Source organism: Strix uralensis, chromosome 2 (assembly GCF_047716275.1).
Source record: "Strix uralensis isolate ZFMK-TIS-50842 chromosome 2, bStrUra1, whole genome shotgun sequence".
NCBI classification, from domain to species: Eukaryota; Metazoa; Chordata; class Aves; order Strigiformes; family Strigidae; genus Strix; species Strix uralensis.
Genome location: NC_133973.1, coordinates 76,252,916 through 76,277,353, shown reverse-complemented (window position 1 = coordinate 76,277,353; position 24,438 = coordinate 76,252,916). Strand labels below are relative to the sequence as shown.

General features: G+C 39.4%; 1 protein-coding gene across 6 annotated transcripts; it reads left to right on the top strand.

Moving 5' to 3' along the window:
• Positions 1–462: 462 nt before the first annotated feature.
• Positions 463–21,879, top strand: LOC141939482 (protein-lysine methyltransferase METTL21E-like). 6 transcript variants are annotated; one of them, XM_074859311.1, is made up of 6 exons: positions 463–640; positions 2,305–2,389; positions 6,492–6,583; positions 14,883–15,040; positions 17,543–17,660; positions 18,597–21,879. In XM_074859311.1, exons 3-6 carry the CDS (start codon positions 6,565–6,567, stop codon positions 19,019–19,021), a joined length of 720 nt encoding a protein of 239 aa, XP_074715412.1. In that variant the 5' UTR covers positions 463–640; positions 2,305–2,389; positions 6,492–6,564; the 3' UTR covers positions 19,022–21,879. The 6 variants fall into 6 exon arrangements, with proteins under 6 accessions (XP_074715412.1, XP_074715414.1, XP_074715410.1 ...); XM_074859313.1 differs by lacking the exon at positions 6,492–6,583 and adding an exon at positions 11,794–11,966 and having other exon boundaries at positions 464–640; XM_074859309.1 differs by lacking the exon at positions 6,492–6,583 and adding an exon at positions 1,314–1,422 and having other exon boundaries at positions 464–640.
• The last annotated feature ends 2,559 nt before the right edge of the window (positions 21,880–24,438 follow it).

Below are 24,438 nucleotides of genomic sequence, written 5' to 3'. Positions count from 1 at the left end.
TTAAAGATACTTAAAGTATTTGTTCCCATGACAGTAAGTGGTTGTGATCCATTCAGTGAATGTGCCACTTGTATGTACAAAAGAGGAGTGGTATGTGTATATTTATGCACATTGACAGCTGTCTTATGGGGTAAAGTGTGCTAGGATTTTGGGGGTTGTGTGCCTTGTTAGAGTTCCGCATTCCAACATGAGCGCGCATTTATATACCCCTGCCACAAATGCACCCCCGCCCCTTTGTAAATTGCCCTTGGTGCTTGGAAGACCCCTTTGACTCTGAAGAATGATATTTAGCTCTTTGGTTACTTTTTAGGAACAGTGAGTGGTTACTAACGCTACACCGCTATCTCATTTTTGTAAAAAAGTACTCCGAAGTTGGTTGCTTTGCTGGTTGGAGCTCCCTTGACCGGGTGCCTGCTGCTGTTACGAAACCAGCTCCCTGACGCAAGGGACGCGGTGTGTGTGGTGCCCACTTTGTGCTTGTGCCGCAGCTGTCAGGATTTATTATTGCTGCTGGTGTGTGGAGGTGTAGGCAGTGTGTGACACATGCCTTGGAGTGCACTTCTGCCTGCCAGGGAAACAACCGGGCAGATAGGGACTTTTCTGTTTGAGTACCATCTTCGGAAAGCCACAGGAGATTCAGGTAAGGTTGACTGAAATGCAGCAGATGCCAGTGGTATTTCACTTGCCTGTGTCTTTAAACTGCTTTGTATCATTTACTTTAAACAGCATAACTCAGCAACCGAGCTGTTCTGCACTCTTTAGTTGCTTGTAGTACTCCTGAATTTCTATATGTCAGACAGGTTGTTATGTGGTTCAGTGTACCTCAAAGGATATTTTTAGAAGGAAAAAAAAAAAAAAGTAGAGGACCACAAAGTACAAAGGTTTTCCCTTTATGGGTGATTTTATAGTGCAACATTGTCCTTCAGAATGCAAAGGGACTGATTATTAACCTGTTATTTTTATTCTAATGAGGAAAAAAAAAAGGTCTTTTTTAGGCTTCCGAGGTAGATGACAAGCTGATAGATGTGTGTTAACATTTACTACTTAATATCCCAGTAGTTTCTAATACTACTTGTTATTCTGAAGATGCATACAAAGACTTTGAATCCTGTTGAACCTGTTTTCTGTACCCCTGTAATGATGTTACTATTGCTAAGTTCATAGATAGACATAAATATAATAGCAGTAGTTTTGTTCTACAAGTTACAGTGGTGTGTAGAAGCCCCCAGAGTTATTTTTCACCTTCAGATAGGTTAATGGCTGCTGGCATCATGATGATAAGGTTAAACATTAAACCTGTATGCCTTTTGTAGTGTGAAGTCAAGAAAGTATGGTGCATCCTTTCTAGGAAGACAGGCCTGTTCTATGCTGTCCTCCTTTGTCTGAAGCCTTGAGAGGAAAACCTGCCTAAGGCTTTGCACTGTGAGGAATTTTTCTTGGTATTCAGTGTATGTTTTCACTCTTTTTTTTTTTTTTTAACTAGATAGAGGTACTCCTTCACCCATTGCATTGTTTAATTGCATCCCTATTGGGTTTTTAGATGTCTGTAGATTAACTGTATTCTGCCTTCAACCATTTCTGCAAAAATCAGTGAGATTTCCGTATGACAGCATAAGAGCTTTAAAAATTATCAGAGCACTGATTTTTTTTTTTTTCTGTGAACTCAGTGTTTTCCTGAATGTAAAATACCAAGAATTGGAGACTGTTGGTTGTCTGCAGACAGCAGAAAATTGTATTTTACTCTGTCATACTTTCCCTATTAATTTTTTCTCCCAAGTCTGCATGTTCTGTGTCTTTTTTTATAGGCACATACTCATTCTGTTCTGCATGTTAGCTCCTGCTTCCCACTTATTCTCATGTGCAACTTTTATTAATAGGTTGTTTCCTTCCCTTCCAAGCCAATTAATTCAAACAAGATTAGACCCTTTTAGTGCATTTTTTCTCATTCAGACTTTTGTTGCTACCTTTCAATTGTTTGTAAGTCTACCAACCCTGATTTGAATTGATTCTAATTTTAAAATTTCATAAAATAGTTTTAAATGTTTATCAAAGCTCTTTTTTTTTTTTTTTTTAAAAAAAATCTACTTGCTTTTTCACCTCTTTGAGAGTAGAACAGTTGAACTAGTTTGCTGCTTCTGGTTTCTTTATGCTTTGAATACTGATATTTATGTGTCTACATGTCTTTATTATCAATAGAAGTAAATTATAGCATAATACATGTAAAAATTTTTTTTTTTGTGAAGGTTATGTGGGGAAAAAGAATTAAAGCCTTTATTCAGGCATGCTTGTGTTTCTCTGTCCCAGATTTTGTGGCACAGTATGGATTTGACATCATCACAACATAATAATCTACAAAATGAACTGATAAGAGAATTGGAAAGAAAAGAAGGTAAAATGTTTCTTACTTCACTACATTTTCTTATTGCACTTAGGAATATTGTTAACTATAAGGAACAAAGTGTCTTGCTGACAATGAGCTATCTTCTCATTCATTTTTTTTTTTCTGTGTTTATGGCACTTGTACAGAAAATACAACAGATAGCACTGTTGTAGTATTCTACCTATGCAGTAAGTATCTGCTATGCCCGCATACTCTGGTCCCGGCCGTTTCCTACCAGTGCCTGGCATCTTGCCTGCGACTGGTTCCAGGGAATGAAGCCGTGATTACGATCAAGCTATTCAGGAGACGTTTGTTAGCGGGGTGTCAATTAGGGAGAATTGGTCATTACAAGCTTGGTTTCTGTCTAGGCAGCCTCAAATCTAATCTTCAAATACCTTCAGGGGCTGTTGGCAGCTTTTTCTCTTAAGCAAGTTCATGGCTGCACATCTTTCAAGATCCTAAAGCATCATGAGCAGTCTCCTTTTAGGGGTCACCAGGAGTAAACAAGGTTTTAGGGCAAGTGCGAGTGTTGTTTTGGGATGTGGTCTAGTTACATTCTACAGCTGAATGTGAAAGGAGGGTTTTTTAAAAAAATTATTTTATTTTTCATAATATTTTTGTTTAAAATCTCAGCTGAGTCTTGGTGCATGTAAAGCCAGACTTTTGGGCTTCTGCTTTTTCAAGAGAGCTCAGTGTCTGGTTTTGCTTTGCTACCTGTTCAGTGAGGCAAGGTGGAGCTCTGGACCTGACTTCAATACTGAAAACTAATTATTTGATTAATGAAGCTAATGTTTGTTATTTTGCTTTTGAATGCTTTTTTTAAAGTACCCCAAATTGATGACCTTCTCTGGAAAGCGGACATTGCACAAGAAGATGGCTGATAGAGATTGGCATAGATTCTGTTCCACAAAACACTGTTCAAGTGCTTTTATCTGGAGATTTTCTTTAATGCAATTCCCTTTCTTATTGTGTAATTCTAACTTGAACAAAGAGCTCAAGTTGATCCTATGAAGCATGATTGTTGGGGGAAGAAAGAGCTAGAAGTATAAATATTAAAGATAGAGCTGCTAAAGACTGAAATATTGATGACTGTTATTATGTATTCTGTAGTACCTGAGGACTGAGGTAAAGTTGCGCAGGCATTTCTATGCTTCTGCAAGCTTGGCTCTCTACTATTGATGCTCTCTTCATGCAGGATTCAGGGTGGGGAGGAGTGAGTCTGCATGTAATTTTTTAAGATTTTGAACTATGAAAATAAATTGAGTTCTGGGACATTAGGTCAATGTATTGAAAATTAGTTGGTAGGGCAGAATCTTTAGATGAAATGCAGAAATATATTCCACTTAGCTAACAGAGTAACTGTGTTGACAGCAATAGCAGGTAGCTCTCTTCCATGTCTAGAAACACTAGTTTAAGAGGATGAGGAGACATGAATGGAAAATGGATTATCTTTACAGTTTCATCTGACACCAGGCATATTAAATTCCATGCCAGGTGGAAGAGTGCTGAATATGCTGCATGGAGACTTATCTGCTCAGTCACCCTGAGCCTGTGCCTTCCTTGTTCTCATCCTTTTCCTCTACCACCTTCTCCATTCTCATTTCATTTGACTCCACCTACCCAGTCTCAATCTCTGTTTCTGAAGGTTCTTCCTCCAGTTCAGTTTCTCTGCAAGTTCCAGTCTGAGCTCTTTATATTTCGTGCCTTCCCCTTTCCTTCTTAATTGGCTTGTCACAAGTTCTCCAGGTTAAAACTCTTTGTTCTTGTTCATGATTCCCATTACTCCTGGTTCTCAGCTCACAGGTAGGTCCTCATCCATCCTCATCTTTCCTCTGGTGCCTCTATCCAATCAGTTCTCCATCACACCTGCATCTTTTCTTTCCTCTCATGATTTCTCTTGATCACTAGCTTTAACTCTCCTTGGCTAAACTTTTCTAAGATCAGATTCTTCCACTCCTGTCTTGATTTCTTGAGACTAAATTACTTTACCACAGTTGCATTATTTAAACTCACACCAGAATAATTTTATCTCTGAGACAAAAGGAGGAGAGTAAGTTTGCAAACTGTACTTGTCCTTGACACTCCATTATCTCACTTCACTTGGCCAGGGCTCAGTTTTTAATCCATAAATATCCTGAGAAAATGCTGACCTGGTAGCCTTCACATATCTGCCAGCATTTTAGAAGGGACACACTCCTCCTTACTTACCCTGCTTGACAGATGTCCTAATTGATAGCAATTCGTGCCATCATTTCAGGTCTCTAGGTGGAGTCCAGAAAGATGCCTTAGATGGGACATAGTTGGAATGGAGGCAAGTGTAAAGCAGCTTGACCCTGTAACTTAGAAGTTAAGATATTCAGCTGGGAAGAGGGAGTGACTTAGTGTCTCATTCCTATTTCCTGGGTTACTTCTAAAGACACTTCTTACCTTTCTCACATCCTTCCCCACTGACACTTTTCCATTGACTTCAGAGACTTTGCTATAAAATGTGAAAACCAGCCTGGGACCAGAGCATGGAGCCCAAGTCTGCTTCTTCACAACGGAATGCCCAATTCATAGCTGGCCTTTTCCTTGGTTGTTGTCCTTGTAACATGATTCTTGCAATCCTGGTTTTCTGATAGCCCTCCTCTGGTGGTGATGGAGGGGAGGGGAAGCACCTGCTTCTGTGGGGTGGCTTGGAACACACTCCTTGGGTGAGCGAGTTGCAAATTTGAAGCCTTCTGAGGAAGGTCCAGCACCCAGTTCCTCCCATTTTATGAGTGCTTAAATTGATGAACCATTCTTTATATAGCAGACTTTATAATTAACAGTGCTGGTTAAAAAATGAGCCTATTTATACCATATATAAATGGCACTTTTGCTATATCTTCCTACCACCTGCCTTCCCTTCTTTCATCTTCCTCTTTTTTGTCTCTTAGCTTTGAATTATGCTTCTATCTTAAAAAAAAAAAAAAAAAAAAAAAAGACAACCAAACAACCTATTCCATTAATTCTCATCTCAAAAACATTAAAAAGAAATCCCCAAACTCATGGAAGTCACACCATTATTTACCTACGTATGTTTTCTTCACTGCAGGATTGACCTGAAATATCAGAACTCAAATTCTACTCCTCCTAGGCAACAAACTGTCTCCACAGAAAGACTAAAAGAGGTAGTGTGGAATAAGACATGAGTATAAAACAATTAAGGAGTGACTAGAGCTAAACTGCACCTTCACAGCAAATCAGAACAGTCTAAAAATACATCTTCTCTGAATGTCTGAGCTCTTTTGTTTGAAAGTGGCAGCATTCCAATATCATAGTAAAAATCAGGTGTACTAATTTGATGAATTAATTCTTCTCTGTTCCTTTTCTCTCCTCCCATCAAGTAGACCTGCTTTTGCTGAAGACATTGCTAAACATAAATGGAAACTTCTTATGTATGGATAGAACAGAAACTGGAGGCAACACTCAGATAATCAAAGTGTGCGTTAACTCTGTAGAGAATTCTGTAACATATTCTCCCCTCTCAGCCATGTGCCCGTCTTTTCTGTTTTCACATCTTTCCCCTTTGTAGTAGCTGCATTTCAACAATAAATTAAATATTTCTCAACTACCACACAAGAAAGATGGTATGTTTGCATGGATTGGTTGTTAGGTTACTTTCACGTCCTTTCCTCAAAGGAATATTTTAGAAATCCAGAATTATTGGTAGGGAAAATTGGCAGGCATTTTATTGAGTTCCTTCTGTTCCGCTGGCTGTGGCACCTGGTGTGTTCTGGCATGTTGTTACAAGGAAGTAAGAGCTTTCAATGTCACAAAGCCCTCTTGACCCGGCAAGGTAAAAGATGGCTTACAGTGTCTAAATTACTCATCCAGAGCCTTCCTATCCATCAGGAAATTAGCTGTTGGCCTTTTATAACGTACATTAGACCTTCTAATTTAAGAAAACAGTCTGCTTTTATAGTCAAATCATTTAGTTATCTTTAGAGATTAAATAGCTGCTGAGCCTAGACCTGTAGATGTTTTCAATGACAGACAAACATGAGGAAGTAACAAGGGAAGTACCTGACACGTTTGAATTCATTATGTGTTCGTGAGATAATCTGACTACAGTACTTCTATTTTTCAGCCTTCTAATTGTTTTGGATGACTGGTGACTTGGATGGGGCTGGGATATCAGTGATGTGAATTTCAAATTGAAAATGTGCCTCTCAAGCCTGGGTAAATACAAAGACTGGATACTGTGAGCATACCCCTCTCCTATTCTTGTCTCCTCATGCTCTGAGCTAAGTGCACCTTGTCTCTTGGCTGAGAAAAGGCTGCCTGTGGGCAGCAGTTTTGTATTTCTGCATTTCAAAGTATAAAATTTCAAGCATTATATTACCCTGACGTAGTATCTCAGATTAATCAATATAATATACCTTGTCATTGCCGTCACTTCAGCAGGTTGAGCTTGTAATTCATGTACTTGAATACCTATGCTCGATTACATGATCATTTGCCTTTTAGTAGGTAGGGATGAAGTAAGGAAAAATTCACTGTGAAGTTTAGATAAGTACTGGAACAGTACTTAGAAAGGTGTAGGTTACATCTTGACTTCTGAAAAGTCAAGGGCATGATAAGATTTCACTCCTAACCCCTTCCTTTAAGGGTCTGTAGGCTGTAATGGAATAGAATGAAATAAAAATAAGTATATATAATGAAATAAATATACTTAAGTGATGCCACCTGCAGTTTGGGGACTATTCTGTGATTCGGGATTGTTTATGTTTCCATGGAGCCATCTGTAATGCTTGCCAGACCAGGGGTCTGCTCCTGAGATGTCAGTAGCTCAGTAAAAATTGTGAGACTCCAGAGTCCCTTAGAATTGGGACCTCATGTGGATTTGGGGTAAAATTCTGAGCCATTGGAAGAACCTGGATGGGTTCATAGGGCTACCTTCTGTTGTTTCCTATCAGTGTAGTAATGTAATTCTTCTCCAGTCATCTCTTACAGTTACAGAACTGGTTGCAGATCTGTTCCTTTACTGATCTTTCTGCAGGTATCTTCTTGATGTTGGGATATATAGATAGCTATTTTATATATATATATATATATATGTATATATGTGATGTATATGACATATTTTATATATATTGTATATATAAAAATTACATCTTGAATCTTTGCTTTGAATGACCCCGGTTCTGTGCCCAGAGTGGGGAGATCTGAAGATTCCTGGCTATTGTGAATTCTTGGGACTTTCTCTCATGAATTACTCTATCAGTAATGTCAGCACAGGTAGTCCTATTGTGTTCATCAGACTCAGAGGCAGTTGCTGAGAAGTCTTAGAGGAACCATGTGTGTCTTCACAACTGTTGATACATGGTTCTTAAAATATTTGTAAGTACAAGTCTAAATGGTAAATTTTAAATCTAAACTCTAGAGGTGAGAGTATACTGCTTCTGAAGAAGGGAGAATATGTTGCTGTAGGGCTGAACTTTGTCAGGTCAAGTTCATGCTGAAGGCTTGGATTTCATTCTTTTTGCCAGTTGGAGAAGATCCATCAAAGCAGAAGAGAAGCAGAAGATGGTTGGATCTTATTTCCTTATCACCATAAGATGTGACACCATTTGACCTCAAGAGATTAAACAGGGTCAAGCCAGCACTTGAGACTAATCTGTATTTTTTCCACTGTAGGTTGTTTTCATGAATCATTGGGTGAAATGACTGTTTCTGAATTAACGCTGTCCTAAGCCATTAGCGAAGTACTCGAAGGATGTTACTCTGTGTGCTATTTGTGAATGAGTCTGAAAATGGAGATATTGACTGCTAGTATATTCTTCACAGCTTTTGTGTGGAAAGGTCATTTCACTTTCTTTTTTAGTCTCATTTTAATTCAGGTATCTAGACAGTGGTATCTTTTTTTTTTAAAAAATATAATTTTAATTTAGCCCTCTTGTCTTTGCTGTTTTTCCTGCATTTTAAGTGCTGTTTAACAGTGCCTGTTTCTATTCCCTTTTTATTCAGTAGAGAATGCATTAATGTAGGCAGTATCATTAGTTATGCAGTAAGAGATTTAACATATGCTATTAATTGATGAAAGATACCCAACTGAATTATGAGTTTACTGTTTCCTGATGGAGCTGTATACTCCCAAGCATGATTTTATGACAATTGGTGTAAAGAAAACAGCTGATCATATAGCACATTTGTAAACAGGTACTATTTCTACCTATTCTGTCTCAGCAGAACTCATGTCCTTTTCTTTCTTTAGGTTTTGTCCTAATACAAAACATTTCATCTGACATTTGAATGTGTCAGCAAAATCCTCTGGTTCCCTACACAAGATTTTGCAGCTTGACATGCATTCTCTAACTAACCTGCCACTGACTTCACAACTGCAGTCTTCCACATGATTTAGTATGTCTCTTTGGAAAACTATGTTCACATTTCAGTTGTAATAATGATGATTGCTTTGCCTTTGAGAATGGTATTTATGCTGTTCTCTTAATGATGTGGTTGATATAGTGCAAGATGTGTCAGCAGTATACAACTTTTCTCCCTCAGCTCTGTTATTGACTTAAAATCAGAGGAGTTCAAAGAACATGCTCCAAAGGTGTTAGACATTTATCATAAACAATACTTGACCTGCAATATTTCAAAGAACGCAGTAACAAATTAACCTATTAGGCAGAAAGTCTTAAGAAATTTGAAGATATTAAAACTCTGTATCAAGAAGAATTTGAGGCATCTGTAGACAGAAACTTCTTTGTGAATACAAGTTCAAGACCAAAGGATCACTATCTGTTTCACCAACAAAAATTATGTCTATTTCTATATGTTACCTGAACAGGGTCAGACTGTTTGATCTTAATGTAAATACAGTTCTAGCATCTGAAACTCCAGTGGTTTCTATGTATACATGCCTGTGCAAAGAGATGAATAGGCTGAAGAAAGCCATTCTATGTATATACCACTTCCATGCCTCTCCAAATCACAGAAGAGGGGTGAGGGCAAACCTACCTGGTCATATCCAGACAAATGAAGAAGGGACGAAGCAGTCTTAGTAGACCTTTAAGTTCTGACAGTTTAGTCAAGTACTCAAGTAGTATTGCTGGAAATGCCTATTATGCACTTCCATTCTTACAAGAATTGAGAGCCAGGTCTGTCAGGTCTCCTCTTCTATTGTCTGACCCAATTCTACTGATGAGTCAGATCGGTTGTCTTTAAATGTCATTAAAATCCATTCATAGAATCACAGGATCATTCAGGTTGGAAAAGACCCTTGGGATCATCGAGTCCAACCATCAGCCCTATTCTACAAAGTTGTCCCCTACACCATATCCTGCAACATCTCATCCAAATGACCCTTAAACACATCCAGGGATGGTGACTCCACCACCTCCCTGGGCAGCCTGTTCCCTGTCTAACCCCTCTTTCTGTGAAAAATTTTTTTCCTAATGTCCAGTCTAAACCTCCCCTGTTGGAGTTTAAGGCCATTCCCTCTTGTTCTGTCACTAATCACCTGTGAGAAGAGACCAGCACTAACCTCTCTACCATGTCCTTTGAGGTAGTTGTAGAGAGTGATGAGGTCTCCCCTTAGCCTTCTCCTCCTCAAACTGAACAGTCCCAGCTCCTTTAATCTCTCCTCATAGGATCTGTTCTCCAGGACCTTCACCATCTTCGTTGCCCTCCTCTGCACTCGTTCCAGCACCTCGATATCTCTCTCGTATTGAGGTGCCTGAAACTGAACACAATACTCCAGGTGTGGCCTCACCAGTGCAGAGTACAGGGGGACTATCACCTCCCTACTTCTGCTGGTCGCACTATTTCTAATACAAGCCAGGATGCCGTTGGCTTTCTTGGCCACTTGGGCTCATGTTCAGCTGCTTGTCAATTAGAACCCCCAGATCCTCCTCTTCCAGACAGCTCTCCAGCCACACCTCCCCAAGCCTGTAGCCATGCATGGGGTTGTTGTGGCCCAAGTGCATGACCTGGCACTTGGCCTTGTTGAAGCTCATCCCGTTAACGTTGGCCCACCGATCCAATCTATACAAGTCTCTCTGTAGACCCTCCCTATCCTCATGCAGATTGACACTCATGCTTAACTTGGTGTCATCTGCGAATTTACTGATGATACACTCTATGTCCTTGTCAAGATCATCAATAAAGATGTTAAACGGAAATGGTCCCAACACCAAGCCCTGAGGAACACCACTTGTGACCGGCCTCCAGCTGGATTTAGCTCCATTGACCACCACTCTCTGGGACCATCCATCCAGCCAGTGCTTGACCCAGCAGACCGTTTGCTCATCCAGGCCATGGGCAGCCAGTTTTTCTATGAGAATCCCATGGGGAACTGTGTTGAATGCTTTTAAAAAATCCAGGTAGATAACATCCACAGCGTTTCCCTCATCCAATAGTTGGGTCATCCTGTCATAGAAGGAGATCAGGTTTGTCAGGCAGGACCTGCCTTTCATAAACCCATGCTGACTAGGCCTGATCCCCTGGTTGTCCATTATATGACTTTTAATGGCACTCGAGATGACCTGCTCCATGACCTTCCCTGGCACCGAGGTCAGACTGACAGGTCTATAATTTCCTGGATCCTCCTTCCTGCCTCTCTTGTAGATGGGTGTCACATTTGCTACCCTCCAGTCCAATGGGACCTCCCCAGTTAGCCATGACTTCAGGTAAATCATGGACAGCGGCTTGGTGAGCACATCTGCCAACTCCCTCAGCACCCTTGGGTGTAACCCATCCGGTCCCACAGACTTGTGTGCATCCAAGTGGTGTAGCAGGTTTCTGACCACTTCCTCTTTAATTGTGCTGACCTCATTCTGCTTCCCCTCCCCATCTCCCAGCTCATGAGGCTGGGTGTCCAGGGAACAGCCAGTTCCACTGCTAAAGACTGAGGCAAAGTAGGCGTTGAGCACCTCAGCCTTTTCCTCATCCTTAGTTACCATGTTTCCCTCTGGATCCAATAAAGGAGGGAGATTTTCCCTAATCCTCCTTTTGCTGTTAACGAATTTATAGAAACATTTTTTGTTATCCTTAACAGCTGTAGCCAAGTTGAGCTCTAGCTGCGCTTTGGCTCTCCTAATGTTCACCCTGCATAGATTCACTACGTCTTCATAGTCTTCATGAGAGACCTGGCCCCTCTTCCAAAGGTCATAGATTCTCCTTTTGTTCTTGAGATCCAGCCAAAGGTCCCTGTTTAGCCAGGCCAGTCTCCTTCCCTGCCTGCTTGTTTTTTGGCAGATGGGAACAACCTGCTCCTGTGCCTTTAAGACTTCTCTCTTGAAGTATGTCCAGCCTTCCTGGACTCCCATTTCCTTCAGGGCAGCCTCCCAAGGGATTTTGTTAATCAGTCTTTTGAACAGGTCAAAGTTTGCCCTCCGGAAGTCTAAGGTGGCAGTTTTACTAACCCCTCTCTTTGTTTCTCCAAGGATCGAAAACTCAATCATCTCATGATCACTGCACCCTAGACGGCCTCCAACCTTTACTTCCCCCACAAGCTCTTCCCTGTTCACAAGAAGCAGTGATTAATTGAGTTATAATTCCAAGATTTTTTCTTCTTGAACAAGAGAATATGGACTAACACAGAGATAAACAGTTCCAGGTGAATAACTTCCTAATCAGCTTTTTGCAGCTGTTATCAAGAAACTACTTTGATCAAAGTACCAGCAGAACTTTCTCAGTGTTTGCAAGTATTTAAAAGACTTGCTCTTGCTTGGTTTTTGCTTACTCTGCTAACAATTTTCTTGTTGCTTGAAAGATTTACCCCTACTTTGTTATTTTTCTGTTCTAACTGCTCTGAAGGCAGTTACAGAAAATTTAACTTCTTTCCTTTGTCCCCCAAGAAGTTTAGTTATTCTGAAAGAGATAAAGCAGAAAATAGAAGAGTGACTTTTGCAGTATGAAGGGGAACCTGTGTAAGTAAGAAAATCTGACTAAAAGTCTGCACTCCTTGTTTTGTCAGTACTCTTCGTCAAAATCATTAGCATCCTGGTCCTGATAAAATTTCTCATTAGGGTTTTCAAGTCTGTCTACCACGTGATGCCTCTGATGAAACATACACTCTTTTTGATTCTCCACAATAGTAAGATCTTAAGGGGAAGACAAAAATATAAAAATTATGTAAACTTCTCCAGATAATCCACCTGTGGAATTACCGAAGGGATAAAATGGCCAAAGATCTAAGTGCTGTTATTAATCAGCAGATTTGGGATTCTTCTTTCCAGTGTGTGGACAATTTAGCTCAGGTAGGGAACAGTGGCCTACAAACTCTGTTAGCATAGGTGCTATGCAAGCCTTAAGTAGAAAGATTGCTGATAATGTAGGGAATAGGTGAGAAATGTTTATTGAGCACTAGAGGGGTAGCTTTAATACTGCTAAAGTTTTACAGATCTTCTGACAGAAGCTTTATAAGGTAAAACTTAATAAGTTACAGCTTTTTGACAAAATTAAATCCAAAACAAATGTCAAGGAAGGAAGAATCAAGAAAAATGGTTGTAATTGGGAGGTAATAGAAGGAACAGCTTTTTACTTCCACAGCTAGCACTGATCACAGAACAAGATCAGACTGCTCTAAGCAATCAGAGAAGATTAAAAGCAGGCTATATCTGGTATGTCTGGAAACAGGATATCTTAAATGCACTTACAATATGTATAATAAGACAGCTTCATATTAATTCTTTCATAAGAAAAGATTAATTTTGCCCTGGAGCAGCATTTCTCTGGCACTTAATTCATGTTTGTGCACAGTTCCCTGCTTGCAGGCACAATGACGCATGTGTTTTATCTCCACTTAACATTAGAGGCTTGCAGAAGATTTAATGGACTGCCACATACCACTCATTTCCTAACATCTTAAAATATCATAGTTTCAATGTTGACTATTTTATTTAAGTTACCTTTATAGAATTATACTGTTTATATTTTTTCCAGTAGTGTATGTGCTACATTATTTTTAATTTTGCTGTATACCATGATTAGGGTTCCCCCCCCCAGTAAATTCTTGGAGTACCATGGGTTGGTTAGCTGTTTTTTGTTGCTGGGTTTTGTTTATTTGTTTAACTTTCAGACTATGTCTTAGTGTCAACATACTAAGATTGAACATGAATGTTTTAGCTTTTTCTTCCTTGTTTGTTGCTATTCTCTAATTTCCTCTGATGCTCAGAGTAAGTTGAGTTACAAGCTTAAAGCACTGACTAATGAACCTGAGCATCTTTCTGATGTATTTTTGTTTGATATTTTCTCTCTCTTTGTTCACCCCTGATTTTGTTCCTTGGTCCTTCTATGGCAAGGAAGGGACAGAGATTTTGTCAATAGGTTATGGCAATAAAAATACTGAGGCACATGGCAGAGCAAATCACAACACTTGAGGCCATCATGTCCTGTGACTGCAGTGATTTGAGGGGGAAGAAACTGTGAAGAATCTTCAGTAGACCAATGTGTTTTATGCTGATTAAAACATAAATGTTTTCATTTTTAATAGCCATTGGGCCTGCAGCTTCTGTTCAGATCCTGATATTGATATCTGTGATTTTGATGGTAACTGTAGGCTTGATATAGAAACTCTGCTTTGGACAAGATGGTAACCCAGTTATCTAAATCTCTGGTTTGCTTTCTAGGAGGTGTACCTTGTAAACATGTTTTGCTTTAGCTAATTTGCCAAGAGATCATAGTTGGCTGTGAAAGCAAATTTCCTATGAAAAGTTGGAATGATTTTAGACTTTGCTAAGAAAATGGTCTGGACAACTTCACTTACATATTTTTTTTGTAACATTGTGGTGCATCTTTGTGTGATGATGACAAAACTGAAACTGGCTTGGTATTCAGCTAAAAAAGAGTGAATCCTCTCCTGTTAGAAGAGTTATCTGGGATTAGGTTAGCTATCATAAATATCCTTTGCTTAGCAACAGGGATGGCATTCAGGATATCAAGCCAACTGGAAAGAATCCCTCTGACAGGGCTCTGTGGGGGTGGGTGGATAAGCTTTCCTGACAACACCAGTGCTTTTGCTCTCTCTGTCACAATTTGTGTTGCTAGGATCTGTTTCACAAGTTTTGTGACAGACTTATAAGTGATACTGTGACTCCTTTTGTTTACTGTCAAAAAAACCCATAATGTGGGGAAAATGAACAGTGAAAGGATATGGAAAATAATAAAAAATCCAGGTGCATAAGACAGTGAGTGTCTATACTAGAACAGCTGTTTTTGAAAGAAAAAGAAGTTAAAAATTTTTTTGGATTGCTGAAATGGAAAGCAATATACGGTAACATTCCTCTTCTTTACTTTTTATGAACTTGGCTTCTTCAGCAAAACAGGAAAGAAATTACTTGGTCATAAACTGAAAACTTCAGTTAAAATTCAGGAGACTTCCTGTGTATCATGCTAACCATTAATGATGAAATGTATTTTTACTCACAGATGTAATTCACATTCTTGCTTCTAAATCAGCTTTTCAATATAAAGTGGTAGTTTCATTATGAGTTCACTCAGCCTGTTTGACCTTTTCTACTTTTGCTTCCAGGGGAAAAAGAAGATGAACAGATAGTTGCAGAAATCATGAGAAGGCGTTTTTTCCCTGCTCTTATAACTCATAAGGCCTGGGAAGGCTTTCACTTTGCTGGCCATGAGATAAGAATTACAGAAGCCACTGATTGTTATGGGGCAGTCGTCTGGCCATCGGTACAATATTTATGCAGTATTGTTATTTTTTTTAGTTTTGGAGTCTTCTAGAACTTTTAATTTGTTTTGCATGATAAATACATTTTGTTGCATCCTGTAAAGCCAAGGAAAACATTCTGTGCTCTTCTGTCTCTGTTCCGCAAATCCCAAACCTGGATGTAGTCTAATTTCATATAGATTCCCAGTTCTCAAAGCTTAAATGGTACTTCTTGCTTGTGCCTCATGACACAAGATGTATGATCTTGTGTCCCTTCCTCACCTACCAGTAACTTTTGATCCTATTGACCCATTACAAGCATATTTTGAAGGAAATATGGCAGTCATAATGATTACATTTCTGTACAGTTTATAAATACAGACAGCTGTATAGCAGGCAGATCCAGGTTGCAGAAGTAGCCGTGGTATGAGCTCACCGAGGTATTAGCACTCATAGAAGCTACTCATGTAGGTTGAAATAAATTTACCTTGTAAATATACAGACATGGGAAAAGGTTCACCTGGAGCTTTCAGTTTCTTAAACAGCCAGAAATCTAGTCAGAGAGAACCACTGTCCTTGGCTCTTGGTATAAGAACCATCAACATGCCCATCATACAAAAAGCCTTCTTCAAGGTTTTGAATCTGTGCAGTGCAGCCGACTGTTCTGAAATAATTAAGAGTGAAGGGAACCACTGTGGTCAGGGAGGTGCCATGATGCACCATTGACACTTGTAGCATTCAGAGAACATCCCTGAAACAGAACCATCTCCAGGAGGGAGAGGACTAAAACCCAGGAGACTCCATTTCTGTCCCAACGGTATCAACCTCCTAGTATCATACTATTTTTAAGAAGTACAGCCATAGTTCAGCGGAGGAGAGTTAGTGTACTCTACTCTTTTGAACTCCAAAAAATTTTCCTTGTCTTAGCAGACCTGGACAAGTTATTTATACTGTATCTCTTTGTAGCCTCAGTGCATGTCTTCAAGGAAAATTTGGCTGGCTGCCAATTATTCTCACAAAATCATGGACTGTACTGAAAAGTATATCTTTATTCTGGAAGGATTTTAGCCAGTTTTGCGGTGGAATGAAGGCAACCCTTCTGTCTGTGTCTCTTCATGCTCTCCCTTCCTATTCCATCCAGCAGTATTTGAACTCTTCTGAAAAACGTCAGCCAAATTTGTTGAGAGGGCAGAAACTTTAAGGAAAATAAAGTTTCTGCACGTTTTGTGGAAAGGAAACCAGATTTCAAAGTTTCCCTAATGTAATCCACAGAAATTTTGATACTGCCAGCCAGTTTATACAACAGAGTATGTCAAAACTCTGAGGGAAGAAATTATAGGAATATATGGAACTAAGAAAATCTTACTGTAATGTGTTTTTAAGTGTCAGTCAAACATCAGACACAATCTTTAGGAACCTGGCTTTAATTAGTCCTGGTGCTCACAGACTTAATTGTACATCAAAGCTTTGTTGATTATGAGATATATGTAAGTTTGCATGAAAAAACCCTGCCCTTTTTGCTCTGAAATAAGAAGTAGAAAGAAAAAAACTTTGTTTAGATTTCTGGTATGTCAACATTGGGTCAACAGTCTTTCTCTTCCTTTCCTTCTACTTCTTAATTGGTTAAAAGCAAAAATAAGAGCATAATTTTGCTGTGCCAGACTAAGCCACTAATAATTGCCTTTCCAAGTGGTCATCTGTATTGCAGGAAGATGTGACAACCATCATCTGTATTTGTCAATGGAGACTATATAATTATCGAAGTCTGGGAAAAAATGCGGGAGACAAGCTGGAAACTATCTTTGCCAGAGAAATAAAATTAGCAATTTCTATTTCAACAGTGAACTAAAACTCACTGGTCAGGATGAGACAGGGCAGAAAAGATGAAGAAGCTTCTTAATCACAGTTTATAAATGCATATATACAGTTGTTGAGGGCTCTTTGTGGCTTTGTTTGCTATAAAAGTTTGCTAAACTTAACAAGGTAAGCACACAGAAACTGAAAATTAAGAGAAGGGGTAAATCTATTGGTACTTTTTGAATCTTGATGGTAATTAATTATTGTTAGGAATAATTAACTATTGGAAGGGCTTAACAAGGGTTGTTGTGAATTTTCTCTCTCAAACAGTCCTTATATCAAGATGTCTTTGTGAAGGACTCGTTTTAACTCAACCAGAAGTAGATGCAGTTATAAGCAGGAATTGCTGACTGGAATTTTATAGCTCATGTTATGCAGCATGACAGATTAGATAATTGCAGTTGTTCCTTCTGGCTGTAATGCTTTGCAAGCCTATACTGAGCCATGTTGTGGCATTTATTTTGTCAGCCTATGGAGCTCAAAGATCATAGTGAGCTGTGATCCTTTAGGGAGAGTGCTTGAATGAGTGAGTATTGCTCATTTTAACAAACATGAATTTTTGAACAGACAAGAATTTTTTTGCATGCTTTTAAATGACAATGCATATTTAGTGAAGGGATTTATTTCATTTATTTGTTCAGTATGTTCATGGATTCCCTCCCCTACAGGCTCTTGTTCTGTGTTATTTTTTGGAAACTAATTCTAAACAATACAATTTGGTTGACAAAAATGTGATTGAAATTGGAGCTGGAACTGGGTTGGTCTCCATAGTAGCCAGTTTACTGGGTGAGTACATGCCGTTGCTCTTATGCTCTTGGAAACATCTCTCAGATAAATACTGGATGACAAAGGAAGTAGCTCTTCTAAAGGAAGTCTACTAAAAGACTATTGTTTGAAAGCTTCCAAGAGCAAAAAAAAGTAAATTCCAAAAGGCTTGTTTGGAAACGAGGTCTGTTATTTTTTTTTCTGTAAAGCTGTGAGTGTATTGATGCAATAAAGGAGGTCCCAGTAAATGATGTTGTCATTAACAGTGTTAAACAGGGGACCAAAATAAAAAACTAATGGCCTCACAGGGTGTGAGTGGCAACCAGATGAAGCCAGATGTAGGTATGACCAATGCATCACCTTCCATTGACCAAACAGCTCTTGGATGCCAGGTCACTTTCTTTCCATTTGTGTTCAGCAGTTTCTTTCAGCAACTGGCCAACAACTTGATATTTCTGCTACAGACACTGTTGTGTTTTCTGTCATGGTAGCCTATTCTTCCTCAAGAGTAATCCAGATCAGTGACTTCTGCATTGTATCAGAATTTTAGCTTTCTGTAGTCTGAGAAAGCTTTTTCCTATGTGAAAAGGAAAGAACCTGAAGCCATGCTTAAATCTCAAGCTGACTTCTTGGAGTCAGTAACGGGTATTCTTCAATATCTAGTTGCTCACTGTACTTTAACCTATATGATATCAAGATGGAGTAGGTAGCTGATTTCTCCTCACCCATCCCCAGCTGCATTTAGATAGCAATCTGTAAAGTAGAACTATTTGGAACCAAAAATATTTATTTTAAGCACAATGGCTAAGAGCTATTGGAAGTGTTTACATTGTTCTGTTCCCTTCAGTGAGGGCTACCTGGTAAAATCAGTTCCTTGTGCAATGGATTTTTTGAATGGGATTTTACTCATGTCTTGAAGTATATTCAAAGATTATGTTGGTTTTCTCTCTGCCACAGGTGCACTTGTGACTGCCACTGATTTGCCAGAACTGCTGGGAAACCTTCAGCACAATGTTCTTCAAAATACAAAGCTGAAATGCAAGAACCAGCCTCATGTTAAGGAATTGTCTTGGGGAATTGATCTGGAAAAGAACTTTCCTAGGTCTTCCTGTCACTTTGACTACATTATGGCTGCTGATGTAGTTTACCACCACCCCTTCCTGGATGAACTCCTCCTAACTTTTGATCACTTGTGCAAGAATGACACTGTTATTCTGTGGGCTATGAGATTTAGGTTGGACAAAGAGAACCAATTTGTGGGTAGATTTCAGACACTGTTTGACTTAGAGGTGATTTCTAATTTCCCCAGTTTGAACATAACATTGTATAAAGCAATGAGGAAAGGCAGGATGAAAGCCAGACCTTCTAAACTGACAGTCTGAAAGAGAGATACAAGGAGGTGACAATTTCAGCTGTTTTGCAGCTTGTTCTCTTTTTAATAATTTCCATGTTAGTAGCTGCTACCACCTGCATGAATGACATTTTTAGAGATAGCTAAAACAAAACATCAGATTCTTAGTGCATCCCTAACAAATTCCAAAATTCAATTTGTCAATAGTTTTATACACAGAAGAAATGTATCTTTGATGTTTTCTTGAATTTTATGTGCTAAGCTGACAACACTAATAGCTTTCAGAATTCTTACCATCCATTATTGTTATGGGTCATGTAATTAATATTTCCAATAGCTTTCAACTGCAGCTTTGAGTGGTGTCTTAAAAGATCAACTAATCGTTTAAAACTTAAGACTATGATAAATATTTGTATTTAAAAGTTGTGGTGTTAAATCTGATCTTTCCCTATTCTCACTATTGTGTAAATCCTTCCTTTGAATAGCCTTGATAGGACACTAAATGAGCTGACCCACCCCCCCACACACACCTGGGAAATATACTGTCATAATAAAGGGACAGAAAATATTAGTTACCCTTTGATTTAATGATTATGCTTTCTTCCCCTTCCATTTTTTATTTAGATTCAGGGATTCTTCAACAGACAGCTGCATACATGAGGCAAGAGGAAGCTAAATGTTTTGTTGCTTGAACAGAGGTCTTGGATAAGAAGAGTACAGCATATCACCAGCTGCCCTTTGCAAAGACCTTACATTCTTGGAGGTTTGCTCCTCCAAAAATAGACGGTTATCTGGACCTCAGGGAACAACAATGGAAAAATGATAGTGGCCATCAAGAGAGGAGTTTTGTCCTGCCAGCTGGTGGTGACTGGAGGTAGAAAACTAAACCAGCCTGACACAGTGTGGCTGAGGCATGGGCAGGCTTAAATTTTCTTTTTGTTTTTGTAGTAAGGGCAAACAAAATACTTTTCTCCTAGCCGCTCAGTACTGCGTGTTCCTGTTTTCAGTGGTCAGCTCAATGTCCTTGAAAGCCTATCAGAAAACTTTGTTTTGGAAAGGTTAAAAAGATGATGCTTTGCACACCCCATATTTTCTGATTTCTGTTTGTAATTGAGTGTGAGAGACCTTCAAGTCCCTTGCAGGTTAGAGAAGAAATGTGCTAATGTCCAGGCAGAGTTTTACTACCTCTGCTGTATCAGACAATTTCTCGAGGAATATGAGAGCTCTAAAGGCTGTCAGTCTTTATTTTTTAGCTCCTATTTGTAGTCTCTCCAGAAGTTTTTTATATATTGTCAGATTTGAGCATTTTTTATGATGACTTCCAGAACATACTAGTGTTTGTATCTCTTCCTGTGACAGATGCAGGTTACTTACTTTGCTGCCTGGCACAGTATGGGACTGAACTATGATAAAAATGACTGGTATAACTGGAATGTACTCTTACTCCCAGCCAAACGTTTGGGACAAAGGTGCCCAGCATTAGAGATGAAGAGTTACAGAGAGGAGAGTCTAAGCTGCCAAGCTTTTCCAGTGGGAGCTGGGGTTCCCATGTGTGAAATGAGGTGGTAAAGAGAATTTTGGGGGGAGGATGTGACAGGAGGGTTCTGGAGTTTGAGGGAGAATTGCAGAGAAAATGTAGCTGTAGGGAGAAGGTGAGATGGTGGAAGAGAAAGAGAAGAGGTGGCAACAGTGAGACTGACTTCAAAAAGGGTTAGGAACCATAGCACGAGGGTAGACCATCTTTCTTGCTACTGACTGTAAGGGAGGCATCCTTGGTGAGCCACTGAGGATGACTCTGTAATAATACCAGAGCAATCAGTATGTCTTAGCCCAGGACAGCAAGATGAGAAGAAAGGAAGCCAAGTACATTGACTCTACTTTCTGGCAATCCTGCTGGGAGATCACATGTGAGCTTTTGGCTTGGAGGTTATTAATGAAAATCTTCTAATCCTCATCTGTTAGTTTCCTGTGACAAGATTTGTAGGTAGAGGTAGCATCTTTTATTGGATCAACCAGTATAGCAAGAAAATGAGACTCTGTCAGCTGGTATGGAGTATTACCTCTACTTATGGATGTCATTATGTTTTTGTCCTTAGATCAATCCACCTATAGAAAAGCACAACTACAGATTTTTTTTCCACACTGTTTAACTGAAGTAGTTCAGTTTAAATAAAGAAACAAACATGGATCTCTGCCACTTCCAGATTTCCTCTTCCTGCTTCCTTCTTCGTAACTCACAACCATCAAATCCACTGTACTTGAAACTCTAATCCTTGCATCCCAAGGGACATCTCTGTTTACAAATGTTTCATGGATAAATGGATTGGCACTGTAATTAATGGGTAACAGCAAAAATATCTTGTGAACCACAAAGTGATGAAGGCTAAAGAGGAAAAGGAAGACTACAGTAAAGTAGTTAAGTGTGATCACTTTTAAATAGTTGTTCTGCCAATTATCCCTCCTATTTGGGCCACAGGCTGTCCCCCCCGAGTTCCTGCTGAAGTCAACAGGAGATGTGTTTGTAGAATAGATTCAGGGTTGGGCCCTTTAGGCCCAACAGCTTGTTAATGTTTACTGTAATGTAACATTAGTCCTCTTTCTCACAAGTCTGTCTAGTACCGCTGTGTGAAGCTTCCTGGGAAAACTCTAGTGACTGGCTGCTCTATTGTACAGCCACCTTTTGTCCTCTGGTATGATGGGCAGGTTATTAGCCATGACCAATGGAGGGTGAAGTTTTATGTGGCATTTGCCTATGGAGTTTATTTCTGCTCTTTGAGAACAAGTCTCACAGGAATGTCAAGTATTACTGACTCCTAAAGTCAGTCATAATTTTAATAATCACTTGTACTTTGTTCCAATATTTCAAATAAAGAATCAAGTTGTCATTCATGAAGTGCATTATGTTGCTGATACACACTGCATTTGTATCTGTAGTTTGTGAAAGGCAGAGCGAAAAAAAGGTCAGTTAAATTTGTGGATGAAAGAGCTCCACCTATGAGGAATGCCAGAGAGGCTGCCTAAACTGGCAGGTTTTTACCATGTCTTATAGAGGGTTATGGTTCTGGAGGTTTGAACTGAGCCGGCAGCCAGACGCCACAGGCCGGCCGTTCATCTCCCCCTCTCCCCCCTCTGGTGAAATAAGGGAGGGACAAAAAGAAAAGAATTCGTAGGTTGAATAAAAAGAGAGAGAGAGAGAGAGCGAGAGCCCGCCCACCTGAATCCCCGCATGACATCACATGGTATGAAATACTCCAATGAAAATTAACTCCATCCTGGTCAAAACCAGGACATGGTAATCATATTAATTGAAGAGATAAATTGGGATGTATGGTATGGGTTCAGTCAATTCCTTGGATTTTCTGTATTCCAACCTAAGAATAACTTATTGAGCAACAATATATTTAAGTAACTTGATGGTATTTTTTAGATTTTCCACAAACAATATGCTTTTCAAATGCTAATGTTTTCAGGAAGGGTTCTTTTTGTATAAAGTATATAAAAAATCATTATAGTGATTTACTTTGCTGCTTATTATGTAACATCTCCATCAAGGTCTTTTACAAATCATTGCCTTTTCCTTCTCAGCATCAAAGTAACAAACACTTTCAACGTTGTACGGTTTCCATATGGTCATATTGAGTTTTTGGCTCTGTCTTGTTGAATTGTGATGTTGCAGCTCCTACTGATCTGGTTTCATTTGCACTACTTAAACCTGCTGACCTGGGTTTTTGCCTTTTATAACAGCTGTAAGAAAAAGCCTTAAAATAACAGTACAGATCTACTGTGCAAACCTCGTTTTCATTTAGAAGCAGTAATGGAGGCCCAGCCTAAGAAATGCGACTGCCAAAAATTACTCAAATAACTACCCATGGTACAAATGGCAGTTGAATGCTAAACAACTTATATTAGCTGTTACACAAGCACTATTCAGTGTTAGATGAGCAAAGAAGACTAGGTGCCCCATGTGTCCTCCTTAATGGTGATTGGCATTAAAGATCTGTTGAGTATCCCAACATAGGTGGCACAATCATCTGAAGAAATACTACATTTACCAAACCACAGATGATCCTGAAACCTGACTGGGTTTAGAAGACCTAGATTCAGCAAACACCCTTTGAAATCTGGAGACTGGAAAGGTACGAGATTTTTGCCCACTCATAGCCACTGATACTGCACTGGTAACTGTGAGGTGATGTCGAATAAGTGAGAAAGAAAGATAGATGATGTCAAGATGTCATTGCTCCATGGGTTTACTTCAGAAATTGATATGTTCATTCTTATAATAGCTCTGTGACATCAGGGAAATATTGTTACACAGGTATAAAGCAAAGAGGGAGCTGAGCTAAATGTCAAGTGATTCAACCTCAGTCACAGGGGAGAGTCCAGTATGAAGGTTCTTTCACAGTAAAAATAACATTTCCTGTTCTCTATCTTGTTCAAATTTGCACACATTAAGGAAAAATTTAAATTAATTTTATTTCATAAAAAAAAAAAATCCATGCCACTCTGTAAATAAATTTTAAAACCCCTAAGCGTATAAGCACTCAGAAATAGGCAAGAATAAAATCTCAAATTTCCCTTTCACAGGGTTATGCCAACCAACCATACAATACACAGACTGTATTGGCTACTGTGGAATTTCAGCATCATTCAGTTTGGAAGGCACCTCTGAAGGTTACCTAGTCCTACCTTCTGCTCAGTCTGGGCTACATTCAAAGTCTGAACAGCTTGCTCAGGTTCTCCAGTTGGTATATGAAAATCTCCAAGAAAGGAGGTTCCACAGCATATCTGAGCAGCCCATCAGTTTCAGTTCCCCATCCCCCCCAGCCATCCAACTGGAATTTCTCTTTCTGCAACTGGCCATCTGTCTTTTGGAATTTTGCAGTGCACCTCTGGCTTAATCTTCTCTATAACCCTCTTGTTAGGTAGTAGAAGACAGCCATTAGATCCACCCCTAATTTTCCCGTCAGGCTGAACTGAGTACTCTCAGCCTCTACCTTCTCCAGCCCCTTAACCATTTTAATCTTCATTCTCTGGATTCACTGTAGTTTGTTAAGATCTTTTCTATTAGTGGCTCCACAACCAGACACGGTACTGCAGATGGGACGTCATGATGCCATGTAGAGGGATAAATCACTTTGAATGATCTGCTGGCTACATCTTGCCAATGCAGCTAGCTTGCACCAACTGCAAGGTTACAGCACTGTCTTTGTTCACATTCCATCAGGACCTCCAAGTCCTTTTCTGCAGAGGTGTTCTCTAGCCAGTCAACTCATGACCTGTGCTGTTGCATGGTGTTATTCTGTTGGACTTTATGTGGTTTTTGTCAGCCTAGTCCTTCAGCCTGTCAAAGTCCCTCTGAGCAACTGCTCTGCCCTTACCCCAGTTTGGTGTCTTAACAGCATTTCATTTCAATGTATTTAATCCATTGTTCAGGTCACAGATGGA

Bases quoted from the DNA above. Each gene is read 5' to 3' on its own strand.
- LOC141939482 (XM_074859309.1), top strand. From the start codon at position 2,320: ATGGATTTGACATCATCACAACATAATAATCTACAAAATGAACTGATA. The intron at 15,041-17,542 runs GTACAATATTTA...CCTCCCCTACAG, and splicing joins GGGCAGTCGTCTGGCCATCG to GCTCTTGTTCTGTGTTATTT. The intron at 17,661-18,596 runs GTGAGTACATGC...TCTCTGCCACAG, and splicing joins CATAGTAGCCAGTTTACTGG to GTGCACTTGTGACTGCCACT.